This window comes from Salmo salar, chromosome 07, assembly GCF_965601325.2.
Source record: "Salmo salar chromosome 07, fSalSal1, whole genome shotgun sequence".
Lineage (NCBI taxonomy): Eukaryota > Metazoa > Chordata > Actinopteri > Salmoniformes > Salmonidae > Salmo > Salmo salar.
Window position 1 is genome coordinate 20803628 of NC_138297.1, and position 18262 is coordinate 20821889.

The 18262-nt window shown below is 44.1% G+C and overlaps 1 protein-coding gene across 31 annotated transcripts in view; it reads right to left on the reverse strand.

The window, feature by feature from the left end:
* Positions 1–18262, reverse strand: part of LOC106608606 (receptor-type tyrosine-protein phosphatase delta) — a 643701-nt gene that overhangs the window by 52149 nt on the left and 573290 nt on the right. For 17 of the 31 annotated variants that reach the window (XM_082977423.1, XM_045721669.2, XM_082977431.1 and 14 more), the window contains 7 exons: positions 17112–17368; positions 15804–15897; positions 11052–11261; positions 9377–9537; positions 4281–4295; positions 2403–2515; positions 278–319 (listed from right to left, as the gene is read on the reverse strand). In XM_082977423.1, the coding sequence (XP_082833549.1) occupies positions 278–319; positions 2403–2515; positions 4281–4295; positions 9377–9537; positions 11052–11261; positions 15804–15897; positions 17112–17368 (892 nt within the window). The remainder of the gene's footprint in view (positions 1–277; positions 320–2402; positions 2516–4280; positions 4296–9376; positions 9538–11051; positions 11262–15803; positions 15898–17111; positions 17369–18262) is intronic. The other 14 variants (XM_082977444.1, XM_082977433.1, XM_082977432.1 and 11 more) reach the window with 3 other exon arrangements.

Sequence of the window (18262 nt, forward strand, 5' to 3'; positions counted from 1 at the left end):
ACAAACAAATGCACAAACAAACCAAACGACAACGAAACGAATCAAAAAGTTAAGCCGAAATGTTGTCTGCTTTGATTGATGACTGGGGGTGTCATTTTTTTAACTCTGCCTCCTGCGATAGGTGACATGGCAATGAGTAACGTGTGGATTAGATGGGGGTGAGATTGACTACAAGCCTATGTAGAAAGGAGGAAGACAGCGGGATGGAAAACAAAACGGAACAAAACAAAAGAGAGAAAAGAAGAATGTGACAAATGCATAAACAAGACCAACTAACTTGACAAATGGAAGTTACTGGGGTAACTAGGGTCACCTGAACCTGCGGAGGAAACGGCGGTATAAATAAAATGTTGCAGACGATTGTAGCAATGTGATGATTATTTTGTTTTAGGGCTAGAAACAGTTGGGGAAGGGGTCTGAAGGAAACTAAAGTTCTACATTGTATCATCTAAAATGTCCCATTGATCAGTTAGTACAGCACACATTGACATGCTAGAAGCTAGCCTACGCCACAATACGTAAATCAGGGGGAAAGAAATTAAAACACTCAACAAAACAGAGCAGAAGAGGCAATTCGAAGACACTGAAGAACCGAGTCAAGCGATCACACAATCCTATAATGAAATCCATTCTGACCATCCGATGTCATACAATGCCTGCAGGCAGGAAGTTTCACCTTGCATAAAAACTTTAGTGGATTTTACTTTGACAAGGTAGAACTGACATTGTTGAATGTAAATAGTGTTAGCACTTCAGGGTTCGTGACGGCAGTGTCTGCACAAAGGGCTGTCACCGTGTCCCAGATAGCTGAGGTTTCATAATAGCCGGGACACAGGCACCGTTTTGCCCACTCTCCCATCTGAGACAGGTGTCTGTCAGTGGTCTTTTCATCTACACTGATAACACAAGTAGCCATTAGCTAAAGGAAAAAAACGGGGCCTATTTTCTCGTGTGCTCTCACTCGCGCTCTCTCTCTCTCTCTCTCTCTCTCTCTCTCTCTCTCTCTGAGAGGGTGTTTCTATCGGCCCCTACCGCTCAAGACTCATTTTTAGCCGCCAGTTGACAATGGAACAATCGTTCGCCGAGTGGCATCATGCACACATCAAGCGTCCTCAGAATGGAAATGTGCATTGAGGAGCAGCGACGTGCGAGAGGGATGAAAAGAGGGAGGGAGTGAGGGTTGGAAGAGAAACGCGGTATAATGTAGCACCAATCAGCATTGGAGAGGAAGCTATAAAAGAGGGAGACAAAGATGTTTGGACCTCTCCAGCAAGTCGAGAGACACTTTGAGAGGCTCTTTAGAAAATGAGAAGGGTGTGTGAGACTAATCAAGATGGTTGTAGAGGATTCAGGAATGGTTCCAGAATGGGGAAAGTGTGGAGGTTTAGATCACTCTGAACTTTGCTTCTCAAAGTGGAAACAGAGGGGGAAAAAGGCCCCCTCTTGCCAAGTTTGTAATGGCCAGTAATGGATATAAGGTCATTGAGAGTAGGGGTTTCATAAATATTCATAGTCTTTATAATTTATTCCTCTTTCATACAAGCTGACCTGAAAAATATGGCTTTAACATTCCAACATTCTTAGCAGTACCCAAACACCTGTCATACTGCTCTCACTACCAAGTTGAGCGTGTCTCTTCACTCAAAAAAGGTAGCTGGGAGAGAATACATTGGCTCTCCTCTGGACAAATAGACTGTGACGGCCATCTTTTCCCCCTCGGTGACAAAAAGGGTCCCTTGACCAGGCAGCTCAGGCATGACGGATGTTCACCTCGCCGCAGAAGGTCAAAAGGGAGGGGACGTTTGTGTTCACAGCTTGTCACTGGTCCGCTCTTCCCTCCACTGGCCTAATACAGGATGTGATATGGTATTATGACACTGTAATAGTATTGTAGTCTTCAACTCACCTCTAACTCTGACTTCCAACATGCTAAGCTGTCACTCTGAGGAGACTAGTGCTAGCTTGGCAAAGGCCGCACAGACAGATGACTGCCATGAAAGCGTTGGTCTTTCACCACATTCTCCAGCATCTCACTCTCTCTCATTTTTGACTGTGTTTTTTCTCTGCCACCTGTCCATTTTCCACACTTTGAACATTGACCCCACAGAATGTTCTAGTCACAAGAACTCCGTGAGAAGTGTTGGTTTAGCATTTAGGAGATCACATTCACACAGTCCCCCAATGATAACTAACCTCATTCACAATTTGATAAAATTACATGAATTACATTCTGCTCCTTTAAGTCAGGTAAAGATTAGTAACTACATTCATCTTATTCTGACTTTATTTTGACTTTAAAAAGTCATTGAGTGAATTGGATATTAGAAGCCCTGCAGTGGTTGGTGTTGTTGATGTTTGCTTTCACAATGGGTGAGATGGAAGTGATGGGCGTGAGCCCTTACCAGGCGTTTGGAAGTTCATGCGTCGAAGCTCCACAGGGTCGGTGGGGTTATGAGACAGCATCTCCTTACTGTTGGGCAGACTTCCCTTTCTAGCTTCGGACTCTGCCCTTTTCCTGTGGGGGAAAAAAACATGTAAAACATCAATACTGTTATTTCAGCCTTTTTAATTTTTTAAGTTATATAATTGATTTGGTGCATTTTCCTTCCCCGTTGAAGATATTCCCTTACATTAATATAATCAAATGTATGCATTTTACATATACAATATAATGTCTTAATGATGAATTACATCAGATGTTCCAGGATAGTTCAAGTCCTCCTTTAATCCGACAGATTGTGTTATCTTTAGTATACGTGGGGATGAATGCTACTCTTAGTGGGACATATATCGTAATGTTCATAAATGCTTATCAGATTAACAATTCTAGAGGCATAAAGTTAAAGCCCAGTGATTAACTTCAGTGCATCTTTAATTCCTTCTGACAATAAGAACGGAGTTTAAATAATTCCACATCATGCTCATAAGAAGATATCGAGGTGCCAAATGTATTCAGACCTAAGAAAAACCTACACGGAAGATGGAGATTTCATCAATGAACTATAATCCATTTATATAGGGGATATAATACTTTTTACCACTTGCAATCGTTATCAAAGAGCTTTGACAAAGGGATTTGCCCAAAGACTCAATACATTTGATCTGTGTAACGAGAAGTGTACAGAGTACAAGGGAGACTATCACTCTGCTACGAGTGACCTTTTAAATAGTTCATCATCATTTGACTTCTGACCTCCAACCTCTCCTAGTCAGGGCTAAGTAAAATCACTGGCCTGTGACCTTTGCATTATATGCGAAGCAATGAGGCTTGTGTAAACAGCCTTGGGGATCAATGGTGTAATGGTCAGGAACAACAACAAAAGACGAAATGGGTCGTGCGAGGTCGATACCGCCCTCTGAGGTCATCGTTGCATGCGTTTTAACACATGCAGGCGGGACCATACAGAATGAATCAAGCCTCCATACGATTTGCTACATTTGGTGGAGAATACGGGGGGGGAAAAAGGCTGAAAATGATAGCATGGGTACATCTGAACAAAGAGTCTATGTCTAACATTGTTAGAGTGTGGTGAATCTACCTTAACCAGAACCTACAATGTAATAGCCATCTAGCGATGCAAGGGCTAATTTGGGGAGTAGTTGTGCGGGGAAAGCTGGAAAAATGCTGTTAAAGTGCTTTCCTGGCCAGTGAGTACATTTGGCTGTGACGTCATACTGTTGAAGAAATATATCTATTTTTTTAATATATTATTGGCATTCAATGTTCATGCCAACTAGCATTTTGAGAATTAAGGAGAAAGTGAGGGGGAGCAGTCAAGGCATTGTAATGCATGCAGGTCTGTTCTAGGCAGGCAAGTAAGTTGTCTCTTGCGGACAAAAGGTGTTGGAATCTAAGAAAAAGGGATTTCTAGCGGTTGCGTTCATCAAGAAATGACCCCTTTGTATTGAGACAGACAGGACAATCAGACGTGTTGGTGAGATGGCTCAGTATTCAGTGAAAATCAAGATGAGGACTTTACAATGTGTCAACTCTAATGACAAGGTAGGTTCTCGTCAAATGGGAATAATATCAAATGTATTGATGTTTTAATGTAATGTAGGGTGAGAGTAACGAAAGCAATGAAAGATCACTTAAAATCTTTAAGATGAACTGTCCTGGCTGATCAAATATACAGTGTCAATTCAAATAGGGGAGGTGGGGGTTGTGGTATTGAGGTGGGGGTTGAGGGTTGATGTGGGGGTTGTGGTATTGAGGTGGGGGTTGAGGGTTGAGGTGGGGGTTGTGGTATTGTCAGCATATCACATCCTTTCGCTCTTACCTGTCTGGTTTGCTGCTCCATTCGTAAGCAGGGAAAAGAAAGCATGACAGGATGTTAGCTGGCACGACATGACCCGTCGCTATGACGACTGAATAATCTTGACAACAGTATCACGCCCCATAGGCTGAAGTTGAAGTATAGCGTTCATATTTTATACTGTAATGTACCATTTCCTGTTAAACAAGTGGAAATATATGTGTCTAACTACAAAAAATAACAATCGTATCTCAATGTTGATTGGCGTGCAAGATTAGCGTTGCTTCGCTACTGACACCACGCTCAATTATGCCCCTTTGGTTATTTGTTGTTTCAAATACTATAATTTCATCACAGGTACAATCCAAAGATATATCTCTTTTTTTTGGGGGGGGGGGGGGGGGGGATCCTTTCAGGTGGTTGATTGTCACTCAAGCATGGAAGGTCTTTGGGTGTCTGTTTCTATGTTGAAGAATAGCTGCATCAAGGCAACAACACATGACAATACAAATAATGTGCCTGCATGGAGTATTGAAGAAACTCCATAGAAAAACCTAGATAATATCATTTGAGTTTATATGGCCTTTCCCCTTACCCGTCGTAAAAAAAAGCCACTTATATTCGTTGTGATCTGTTTTGGGGTCTGGAACACAAGGAACCATGATTTTCAGCTCAGATGAACATAAAAATGTTTATGATCTGTGTCCAAGTGTGGATGTAGGTGTGCATCTTCCTGTGACTGATTTATACAGTTCATCAGCGATGCTGTGTTGCTATGATCTTGTCCTTTCCCCTGCCTCAACACACACAGTAATGTTGTCATTTTCTCTTCACACAGGGCACCAATTCTATCACATTGATCTTGACAAGTGATATATCTCCTGGTTATGGACCGGAAAGTCCCGACACGCTGGTGACATTGACTTGGTCATTGTTGTGTAAATCTGCCTGGGCACAAACAGAAACCAGAGAAGCCCCCCCTCCCCTCTACATTAATTCCATGCCCGAAAGATAATTCAATGCTCTTCTCGGGTGCCTCTGACATTGCCCGTCCAACATGGAAGCCCTGGGACAACCAAATAGTCACACACGCCTAACATTTTAAGGTAAATAGCCATAAGACTCAATGATGTTGGATTGGTATTGGTATTTTTAATGTTGGATTGATGTTGGTATATTTAATGAATACCTATGCATTCAGGGATACTTCGCATGTTCTTGCGTGGTGTTGAGTGGACAACATACCTATTGATGGACTGACTATAAGCCCAGATTCACCAAAGTCTTCTCTCAAGACTGATTCTCTCAGTAATGCGTTAATATGCTCTACAGTGTCATTCAATGTGGATGCTATGGAGACTGCTCCACGTGGCCCAAAGCAGTATTCGCTCAAGGTTGAAAATAGACAAGGGAGAAGCTAGGATAGAGAGAGATGTGTCCTTGTGAAGCACCAGGGCAACAAGGGGTCGACCAAGCAAGCCAGGAGTGTGGTTCTCTTGTGTGTGTGTGTGTGTGTGTGTGTGTGGGGGGGGGGGGGTACAGAGGTGGCCTGAGGGCCTGTTCTAAAGCAGCATTCGCATGCACTGACACGTAGCAGATACTCTGAGCACTCCCCTCCTACGCCTAACTGATGAGCGGTGACAGCAAACGGCCAGCTTCTGCCGGGGTTCCAGAACAAGAGATGCTCAGATTTTTTCTCTGTGTGTGTGTACAGTGCCTTGCAAAAGTATTCATCCCCCTTGGCGTTTTTTCTATTTTGTTGCATTACAACCTGTAATTTCATAGGATTTTTATTAGGATTTCATGTAATGGACAGATTGTTTAAAAAAATTCAAATATACACTGCTCAAAAAAATAAAGGGAACACTTAAACAACACAATGTAACTCCAAGTCAATCACACTTCTGTGAAATCAAACTGTCCACTTAGGAAGCAACACTGATTGACAATACATTTCACATGCTGTTGTGCAAATGGAATAGACAACAGGTGGAAATTATAGACAATTAGCAAGACACCCCCAATAAAGGAGTGGTTCTGCAGGTGGGGACCACAGACCACTTCTCAGTTCCTATGCTTCCTGGCTGATGTTTTGGTCACTTTTGAATGCTGGCGGTTCTTTCACTCTAGTGGTAGCATGAGACGGAGTCTACAACCCACACAAGTGGCTCAGGTAGTGCAGCTCATCCAGGATGGCACATCAATGCGAGCTGTGCAAGAAGGTTTGCTGTGTCTGTCAGCGTAGTGTCCAGAGCATGGAGGCGCTACCAGGAGACAAGCCAGTACATCAGGAGACGTGGAGGAGGCCGTAGGAGGGCAACAACCCAGCAGCAGGACCGCTACCTCCGCCTTTGTGCAAGGAGGAGCAGGAGAAGCACTGCCAGAGCCCTGCAAAATGACCTCCAGCAGGCCACAAATGTGCATGTGTCTGCTCAAATGGTCAGAAACAGACTCCATGAGGGTGGTATGAGGGCCCGACGTCCACAGGTGGGGGTTGTGCTTACAGCCGAACACCGTGCAGGACGTTTGGCATTTGCCAGAGAACACCAAGATTGCCAAATTCGCCACTGGCGCAATGTGCTCTTCACAGATGAAAGCAGGTTCACACTGAGCACGTGACAGACGTGACAGAGTCTGGAGACGCCGTGGAGAATGTTCTGCTGCCTGCAACATCCTCCAGCATGACCGGTTTGGCGGTGGGTCAGTCATGGTGTGGGGTGGCATTTCTTTGGGTGGCTGCACAGCCCTCCATGTGCTCGCCAGAGGTAGCCTGACTGCCATTAGGTAGCGAGATGAGATCCTCAGACCCCTTGTGTGACCATATGCTGGTGCGGTTGGCCCTGGGTTCCTCCTAATGCAAGACAATGCTAGACCTCATGTGGCTGGAGTGTGTCAGCAGTTCCTGCAAGAGGAAGGCATTGATGCTATGGACTGGCCCGCCCGTTCCCCAGACCTGAATCCAATTGAGCACATCTGGGACATCATGTCTCGCTCCATCCACCAACATCACGTTGCACCACAGACAGTCCAGGAGTTGGCGGATAATTTAGTCCAGGTCTGGGAGGAGATCCCTCAGGAGACCATCCACCACCTCATCAGGAACATGCCCAGGCGTTGTAGGGAGGTCATACAGGCACGTGGAGGCCACACACACTATTGAGCCTCATTTTGACTTGTTTTAAGGACATTACATCAAAGTTGGATCAGCCTGTAGTGTGGTTTTCCACTTTAATTTTGAGTGTGACTCCAAATCCAGACCTCCATGGGTTGATAAATTGGATTTCCATTGATTATTTTTGTGTGATTTTGTTGTCAGCACATTCAACTATGTAAAGAAAAAAGTATTTAATAAGATTATTTCTTTCATTCAGATCTAGGATGTGTTGTTTAAGTGTTCCCTTTATTTTTTTGAGCAGTATATTTTTATTTTTTACTGAAAAGTGGTGCATGCATATGTATTCAACCCCTTTGCTATGAAGCCCCTAAATAAGATCTGGTGCAACCAATTAAGTCACATAATTAGTTAAATAAAGTCCACCTGTGTGCAATCTAAGTGTCACATGATCTGTCACATGATCTCAGTATATATACACCTGTTCTGAAAGGCCCCAGAGTCTGCAACACCACTAAGCAAAGCGCACCACCAAGCAAGCAGCACCATGAACACCAAGGAGCTCTCCAAACAGGTCAGGGACAAAGTTGTGGAGAAGTACAGATCAGGGTTGGGTTATAAAAAAATCAGACACTTTGAACATCCCATGAGGCACCATTAAATCCATTATAAAAAAATGTAATGTATATGGCACCACAACAAACCTGCCAAAAGAGGGCTGCCCACCAAAACTCATGGACCAGGCAAGGAAGGCATTAATCAGAGAGGCAACAAAGAGACCAAAGATAACCCTGAAGGAGCTGCAAATTTCCACAGCGGAGATTGGAGTATCTGTCCATAGGACCACTTTAAGCCGTACACTCCACAGAGCTGGGTTTTACGGAAGAGTGGCCAGAAAAAAAGCCATTGCTTAAAGAAAAAATTAGCAAACACATTTGGTTTTTGCCTAAAGTCATGTGGGAGACTCCCCAAGATATGGAAGAAGGTACTCTGGTCAGATGAGACTAAAATTTATCTTTTTGGCCATCAAGGAAAACGCTATATCTGGCGCAAACCCAACACTTCTCATCACCCAAGAACACCATGGTGGGAGCATCATGCTGTGGGGATATGTTTCCATCGGCAGGGACTGGGAAACTGGTCAAAATTGAAGGAATGATGGATGGCGCCAAATACAGGGAAATTCTGTTTCAGTCTTCCAGAGATTTGAGACTGGGACGGAGGTTCACCTTCCAGCAGGACAATGACCCTAAGCATACTGCTAAGGCAACATTTGAGTAGTTAAAGGGGAAACATTTACATGTCTTGGAATGGCCTAGTCAAAGCCCAGACCTCAATCCAATTGAGATTCTGTGGTATGACTTAAAGATTGCTGTACACCAGCAGGAACCCATCCAACTTGAAGGAGCTGGAGAAGTTTTGCCTTGAAGAATGGGCAAACATCCCAGTGGCTAGATGTGCCAAGCTTATAGAGACATACCCCAAGAGACTGGTAGCTGTATTGCTGCAAAAGGTGGCTCTACAAAGTATTGACTTTGGGGGGGGGGGGGGTGAATAGTTACGCACGCTCAAGTTTTCTTGATTTTTTTGTTTGTTTTACAATAAAAAAATATGTGCTAGGCATGTTGTGTAAATCAAATGATACAAACCCCCCAAAAATCCATTTAAATTCCAGGTTGTAAGGCAACAAAATAGGAAAAATCCCAAGGGGGGTGAATACTTTCGCAAGCCACTATATGTGTTTGATTGAGAGTGCTTGTATACATGTAAATGTGTGTGTGTGTGTGTGTGTGTGTGTGTGTGTGTGTGATTGAAAGTGCATGTGTATATGTGTGTGTGTGCGCCTGTGCATGTGATTGAGCGTGTATCATTTCTGAAGGTAGACTGTGTGTGACAGTGTATTTGAACATACTTAATGTGTCTCTATCTCTTTCACCTTCTTGTGTGTGTGTGTGTGGTGTGTGTGTGTGTGTGTGTGTGTGTGTGTGTCTCTTGCTCCAGTCCTTACCTCTTGTACAGGAGGATGGCGATGACGATGCAGATGATGAAGACAACAGCGAGTACTGGGCCCACCACCCAGATAAGTCCCTCCTCCTCGTCAATGATTGGCTGGGGGTCGAGGTCAGCTGACACAAGAGGGTCAGAGTAGGGGCTTGTGGCATACATGGTCTGGGAAGGAGAGGAAGGGGAGTGGTATTAGTCATCACCCTGTTATTTTGTTAAGGCTCTCAGACTACAGATTATGTGACAGAGGCATTAAACCACATGTGTATAACTACCAGTGGGATCATTTATATAAAAAAAAGAATAATAACATTTAATAGGCTAGTAACTACATGTAAGTAGAGTACAGCAGAGTAGAGTAGAGGACGAACTTGGGAAATTATTTTAGCACCACAATGTAGTTAGCCAAGTTGTGCAGAATAGAATAGGAAATACTTTTGGCTGACTCCAATGCCACTATTCCTCTGCCTACCGTGACTTTGAAAACACATTTTGTGATCCCAGTTCAGACTAGGTTCCTTATCGTTCCTCAACATAAAATGATCTCCTCCTCTACAGTGTCTAGAAAAACAACCTGCACTCTCTCACATCTCTATCCTCGCAGAGGAACTCCGATCAATAGAACTCAGCCCTTCTGTGAGGCCACTGAAAGTTTCCGAGTTCAAAAGTTTCCAACTTCATCTTAGAACACGTAGATTCGGTCAGTCTGACTTTCTCAAAGACATTGGGACAACCTGTATGTGACGTCTAGGCCACCATTAGCCTATTCAAAGTTATTGTGTCAATGCTAATTTACGAATTCACCTCTTCAAACGATATGGGTATGTGGTAATACTGTATCTCTAATATCTCTAATTTCTGCCCTGATTGAGTTCCGTCACATCATTCTGAGGGGAACGAAATAAAGACTGGGGCTTTGGGGCAAAGAAAAAGCCAATCAGTGCTGTGGTGGACAAATTGGAGATTCCCTCCCATTTTGTCAGCCCACCCACCTGCCGTTATCATCCTCCTTTACCTGTAGTCAGGACTGGCGGAGTCCAAGACAGACTGCCTTAAAACCTCCCAGTTCATCAAATCCATCATTCTTCCGCGTTTAGTCAACTAATCATGCCCCTTTCTCCTTAGACACACACACACACTAGCTGCAGTGGAGGAGATAAAGGCATTCGCCCGTAGGCGCGCAATTAAAGAGGAGGCCCGTTATAGAGATATTCCTGCGATTGGCAGGAGCCTCTGTGGAATGTCCCCTCTGCAGTAGCAGACTCCGTTCTTTGCCGTGCCCCTTTTTCAGAGACCGGAGCTCAAAAGGACTCGACGTAACGCATCCATCCAAGGGAGGTGCCCCCTGCCAAGACACAGTGGGTTTGGGTCTTTGACGTTTAACATGCAACTTTAAGCATGAAGGCGAAAGATCCCTGGCAAAGGAAATCGCCAGAGGGTCGACTGTAGTGCCTGTTTGAACTAATTCCTTTATGGAGTGAGTGAGTGAGTGAGTGAGTGAGTGAGTGAGTGAGTGAGTGAGTGAGTGAGTGAGTGAGTGAGTGAGTGAGTGAGTGAGTGAGTGAGTGAGTGAGTGAGTGAGTGAGTGAGTGAGTGAGTGAGTGAGTGAGTGAGTGAGTGAGTGAGGAGATTTCTAAGAAAAAAAAAGAAAAAAAAAGAATAAAAAGGCATATACTTACATTTTCAGAGATATCGAGGAGAGCAAGCACAAAGAAGATGTACTCTTGGCCGTTGGCAAGCTGCTTGTTTTCAAAGTCACCATAGATCTTGGTGTCTCCCAGAGTGAAGTCGGTGGGAAGGTCTTTGAAGTAGGCAGCGATGTAGGCTTTGGGCTCAGCTTGCCTCCGGAAGCGAAGGCCTCGGCTTGTTCGGTTAATCTCTTTCAGCAGCTAAAAGTGAAGAGTAGAAACGATGCAGTGCAAATGACAGTCGATAAAAAGGAACAAAGACAGTTGTTTTACAGTCGCACAAACGTGGACACAAACACACACACACACAGATCAAATCTGTGTTACATCCCTCCTGATTACAAAAGCTCAAACTACTGATTGCAACGGAAGAGGAAATATTACCATTTGTATTTCATTTGTCTTACACGGCAAGGATTTTCGACATGTGTGGATTTACCTAAATGAGATTCTAGAATAATCATTAGTACTGTCAAACATTACAAAGGGATTAAGTCATCAAAAATCTGATTTTTTTTTAAAGAAAGGAGACAATGTTTTGACGTTCCAGTGGCTCTGCCGTTTCTGTGTGTTTGTGTGTGTGTGTGAGTGTACATGTGTGTGTATTGTGTTCCTGACTGGCTCAGGGTGAAATCCTTGGCCCTGATGTCACAACACATTTTTATTTTTTGGCTCCATTGGCGATAAAAAGAGGACGAGTGCTAAAGTGCTAAAGCATTGCATAACCTTTGAAGAAAAGAGAGGCAAATATGTTGTAAACTGACTAAATTTGCAGTACTTGTGGATAGGTAAGGATATATTACGTTGATACATTCCTCAGATACCAGAACCATCACAATTGCATGATGGCTTATAGTCACTGGAATGCACTTATTTTAATTGTATATTAGCAAATACCATGTGGCATGCTAAACAACGGGGGTTAATATAAGTGGGGTTACTCATTGAAAGTGCTAAGCGCACCAATTGTACTATGTTTTTGATTTAACCGACCTGCAAGACCAGGTGTGTTGAATTTAGGCAATCACTTAACTGATCAATTAACTCAGTTGGTCTGGTGTGGTGCATAGTTGGAACGAAATCCTGCAGTACCTGCAGCACTCCAGGAACAGGGTTGTCTACCCCTGGCCTCAAGGTATCACTTAAACAACAATGCAGTGGTGTTCTGTTGCTTGCTTAGCATGGGTAATTACACACACACAAACGCGCACACACACACACACTCCCATTATGTAAGTGGCCGGGAGCCTTACGCAACATCCAAATCAAAATACAGGAGTGAGTCCCCAAGACGACTGCATTGTATCATAACAGAAAAATGCTGCTTCAGCATATTCGAACCAGGCTAACCCCCTCTCTGCCCCCCGTCTCCCCCACGACTCAAATTGCATTGTTGCACTGCACTAATAGGACGGCCTGTCATTATTTACCTACTAGCAACACCAGGCAACCTGGACAGAATGTGAATTAGGTCACACTTTTACAATGGGAGTATGATTGCTTCCGCACAAAAAAGACAGAACTTGGCTTGCTCTTATGGGAAAGTGTAATGGTATGCAGTTCTACGCTCAACTGTTATTGCTATAGGCTACAAGATAACGCTGATTCATGCCCAATGAAAACTGACATAAATAAGTGATTAAGGGAATGTATGTAAGGGTTTCATGTCTGCTTGACTTCCCGAAATGAACACATCGTATCAACGTGAGCCAAGCCAGCTACTTGGTCATAACTCTGTAACTCCATATCTCTCTCTCTCTGGAGTGTGTGTGCGCCTGTCAAGTGTCTGCACTGGCTTTGGGACAAGGGCTGGTGGCACTGTCCGATAATGTCTTCAATCATCTCCCATGTCAACACGGCTAAATCCAGCCGCCCTTGGGAAAAGTTGTGAAAAGGTGAGAGCCCGATATTGACAAACAAATCAATTCTGACGGGAGGGGGCGACTTTTGGGCAATCGTTCAAGGTGTGACACCTCAGCCAAAATCGGCAGATGAGACTCAGCGAGACAACAGCATGGCTACCCAGACTATTTGCATTGCTCCCCCCCACCCCCTTTACACTGCTGGTACTCTCTGTTGTTATAATCTATGCATAGTCATTTTAATAACTCTACCTACATGTACATATTTCCTCAACTAACCAGTGCCCCCGCACATTGACTCTGTACCGGTACCCCCCTGTGTATAGTCTCACTATTATTATTTTACTGCTGCTCTTTAATTACTTGTTACTTTTATTTCTTATTCTTAATCGTATTTTTTTTTTACTTCATTGTTGTTTAGGGGCTCATAAGTAAGCATTTCACTGTAAGGTCTACACCTATTGTATTCGGCACACGTGACAAGTAAATTATTTTATGCATATGAATCTATACTTGAGCCATCTCATATCTAATTACACCAAAAGTCAAGTAATGCAAAAGGTGCTAAAACCATTCCGTTCACAATTATGTTGGGATTCGATCAATTGCAGATAGTGGATTTCTGAATTGTGCTTTGAAAGAGCATTTTAATTATACAGCAGTATGTCCTGGATCAAATCAAATCGTATTAGTCACATGCGCCGAATACAACAGGTGTAGAACTTAGTGAAATGCTTATTTACGAGCCCCTAACCAACAATGCAGTTTTAAAAAATATGGATAAGAATAAGAAATAAAAGTAACAAGTAATTAAAGAGCAGCAGTAAAATAACAATAGTGAGACTATATACAGGGGCGTACCAGTACAGAGTCAATGTGATGGGGGCACCGGTTAGTTGAGTTAATATGTACATGTAGGTAGAGTTATTAAAGTGACTATGCATAGATGGTAACAACAGAGAGTAGCAGCGGTGTAAAGGGGGGGGGGGGGGGCAAGGCAAATAGTCTGGGTAGCCAATTTGATTAGATGTTCAGGAGTCTTATGGCTTGGGGGTAGAAGCTGTTTAGAAGTCTCTTGGACCTAGACTTAGCGCTCCGGTACCGCTTGCCGTGCGGTAGCAGAGAGAACAGTCTATGACAATGTTTAGGGCCTTCCTCTGACACCGCCTGGTATAGAGGCAGGAAGCTTGGCACCAATGATGTACTGGGCCGTACGCACTACCCTCTGTAGTGCCTTGCGGTTGGAGGCCGAGCAGTTGCCATACCAGGCAGTGATGCAACCAGTCAGGATGCTCTCGATGGTGCAGCTGCAGAATCTTTTGAGGATCTGAGGACCCATGCCAAATCTTTTCAGTCTCCTGAGGGGGAAAAGGTTTTGCCGTGCCCTCTTCATGACTGTCTTGGTGTGCTTGGACCATGTTAGTTTGTTGGTGATGTGGACACCAAGGAACTTGAAGCTCTCAACCTGCTCCACTGCAGCTCCGTCGATGAGAAGGGGGCATGCTCGGTCCTCTTTTTCCTGTAGTCCACAATCATCTCCTTTGTCTTGATCACGTTGAGGGAGAGGTTGTTGTCCTTGCACCACATGGCCAGGTCTCTGACCTCCTCCCTATAGGCTGTCTCGTCATTATCGGTGATCAGGCCTACCACTGTTGTGTCATCGGCAAACTTAATGATGGTGTTGGAGTCGTGCCTGGCTGTGCAGTCATGCGTGAACAGGGAGCACAGGAGGGGACTGAGCATGCACCCCTGAGGGGCCCCTGTGTTGAGGATCAGCGTGGCGAATGTGTTGTTACCGACCCTTACCACCTGGGGGCGGCTCGTCAGGAAGTCCAGGATCCAGTTGCAGAGGGAAGTGTTTAGTCCCAGGGTCCTTAGCTTATTGATGAGCTTTGAGGGCACTATGGTGTTGAACACTGAGCTGTCCAAAGACACTTCTGGAAGCGCTATCTGGAGACCCACTTACTGCAATTCATTGAATGCCATCCATAGTATCTTATGAGTGTTAGGAATGTTTCACATGTGTTAGGCAGGTGAGTGTGTGGTGTGGTGAGGGCCATTAACATAGCTGAGAGACGGTCTATATGCGTTTGACGCATCACAAAGAGCATGCACACTTTACGGTTTGACGGACAAATCCTTACGTAAGCTTTCTCCACTAATGTACCTGAGCATACACAGTGCATGAAAGCTTCTCAAATACCTAGACCGGCTAAATATAAATGTTGTCAAGTACTTTTGTGCATAACCAATGTGATACCTTTCCCTTGAATAAGGACAGACACAGAGGCCTGATGCAGCTCTTCAAGGTAATTTCAGTTGAGAGGGAGAGAGGGGGTGGGAAGGGGGGGGGGGGGGTTGAGTTGCAGTGCACTTGATGACTACTCCATGTTCTACCTCATTTCCATATGAATAATGCTCTCTGCAGCTATTTGCATCAATCAACGAGCCCTGTCCCGAGGTTTCCCCACCCCCATCCTCTCCTATCTGCAGAGTTAAGAGCCGAGTTCTTCCTACCACCTTTCTTTTTAGTAAGACTTGAGAGAGCGATGAGACCTAGGCAGTCTCTACTGGATTTGGGTTGAAGTTAATTCCATTGTAATTCACTCAGTATTGAGTCATCATTGTGAATAAGAATTTGTTATTAACTGACTTGCCTAGTTAAAAAACATACATATATATATATATATATATACATACATACATACATACATACATACATACATACATACATACATACATACATACATACATACATACATACATACATACATACATACATACATACATACATATATACATAACAGGAATCGAATGGTAATGTTTAATAAGGACTTTTTGGAATCTGTATACATTTATTGGACTATGTTGTGGTACCTACCTCTTCTAGGTTCATCTCATCTGGACTGTCCCAGGGTTTGTGGAACTTTCCTGTGCGCTGTTTCTTCAGAGGCACCACCACTATGTAGTATCCCCTAGAAAATGAGAGGGGAAAGTAAGAAAACAACAAGCTTTTCAAGGTCATTGTCAGTTCACTCAACAATACGTTTACAATGCACCATTTTTACATGGTCACATGCTGAGTCTAGACAAAACAAACCAAGATCAAAGCATTCCGCTTCAGACACAACAATGTTTAGCCTCCATGGGGACCATAACAAGTCTTTTTGTTGAGGAGCTTCCCACTAATCCTGTAGGTGTAATAGGGTAGGAGGTGTTGAGGACAACAGACAAAGGCAACAAATGATTGTGACATTAGCGAGTTACGCTAGACCGTTATCATTCCATTAAGAGTTGGTTTTCTTCCATGTTTGTCTTTTAATTGAAGCATGATCAGAAAAGTCGGGCACACTGTCACACCTCGCTGAAGACTCCGTGGGCTAATTAGCAGCCCTTCGCGAGGGAGAGAAGAGGAGCTGGAATTAGAGGGATTTTCATCCCTCCATCGGGCGGCAAGGGAGATAATAGCCTCTGCCAGACTTTTTTTGAGGGCTTCTCCTGGCTGGGCACAGTGCTAGCTAGCTTTAGCCAGGAAGGCAGTGTGGCAGGCTAATGGGAAGCTAATTAGCTTAAGCTCTGGCACGGGGGAGAGTGAGCCCGAGCGCATCCAGCAAGATCAAAACCCGAAATGGGTTTGAAATGCCAGTCTACAATTGGATCTGCATGTTGGCCTTTTGACAACCCAGAGCTTATTTGGAAAGTCAGGGAGAGACATTACAAGACTTAATACTGGGGAGTGGGATAAATTGGATGGGAGAATTCATGGTGTCATCCTCTCTGTGTTGAGGAAGAGAGAACAAGAGGAACAGGCTTGATACAATGCAATGAATGTAAAATACAGAGTACAATTCTAAAGAAAGCAATGAAGTTCAGTGCTGATGTTCTGACCTTTCAAACCCTGTCAAACAAACAAAGTGGTGAGAAATCTGTGAAAAATCTTGTTCCTTTCAGTTATTAGGTGCAACTATACAGATAATGTGACATTGAGCAATAAGGAGAAGTAAGCTTTAATGGTATCATGCTGATATAATTGAACCAAAAGATGAGCTGAAGGTAAATAAACGGATTAGGTCAGCCACCGAGACACATTAATTAAGTGCAATCAAATTAGGCTAAATAGCCAGCTCTGTAAGTACAAGTCTGCAATTAGCGATTAGCGTTAGCATTAGTTTTAATCCCCGCCACTCACCTGACTTTCTCCGAAGTCTGGACTGAGGGTAGCTCTACAGTGACTTTGCCGTCCAAGTTGGTCTTGCCAATCAGGTAGGGCTTGGTGCGCAGGATGTCAGGGGCGGTCATGGTGGAGACGCGGTGCTGGAGACCGCCAGCGCTGTTGCCCCGGTTGGTTAGCAGGAAAGAGTACTGTGTCTCGGGCTGCAGACCCGTGATCAGCTTCTGAGTGAGCTTGCCGTCCACCTCCACGCTCTGGCCGTCATCATAAAGGATCTGGATGTGTGATGGAAGGAAAGGGTGTGTGAATGTTGAGGGTATGCACTAATTCGACACTTGAGGTCTGTTTAGTCAGGGACATGTCTGAACTTCTGCTCAATACGGTAGCTTGTTAAGATATTTATATGTAAGTGATAATCAACGAAGGGCTATGCATTCTATGTAAAATAATGAATGACGTGGAAGGTGTGTTCCACGACCTGCTAGCGGAGTTGAACTAACCTTCCACGGAGTTGGAATATTTTCCAGAGAACACATACAGCCCTGAGTTGATTGTCCCTTTTCTACCATGGCTATAATTGAACACATTTGTCGCTAGACGTGTTAATTTGCAGGTAGAAATCGGTTCAAAATTCACTGAAGTAGCTAGCAAGTTTACTAGATACACTATATATACAAAAGTATGTGGACACCCCTTAAAATTAGTGGATTTGGCTATTTCGGCCACACCCGTTCCTGACAGGTATATAAAATCGAGCACACAGCTATGCTATCCTTGGCAGTAGAATGACCTTACTGAAGAGCCCAGTGACTTTCAATGTGGCACAGTCATAGAATGCCACCTTTCCAACAAGTGAGTTCATCAAATTTCTGCCCTGCTAAAGCTGCCCCGGTCAACTGTAAGTGCTGTTATTTTGAAGTGGAAATGTTTAGGAGCAACAATGGCTCAACCATGAAGTGGTAGGCCACACAAGCTCACAGAACGGGCCGAGTGCTGAAGCACCTAGAGCTCAAAATTCGTCTGTCCTCGGTTGCAACACTCACTACCGAGTTCCAAACCGCCTCTGGAAGCAAAGTTAGCACAAGAACTGCACAGTGCCAACAGCCCCAATGCATAGTGCCATCTGTAAAGTTTGGTGGAGGAGGAATAATGGTCTGGGGCTGTTTTTC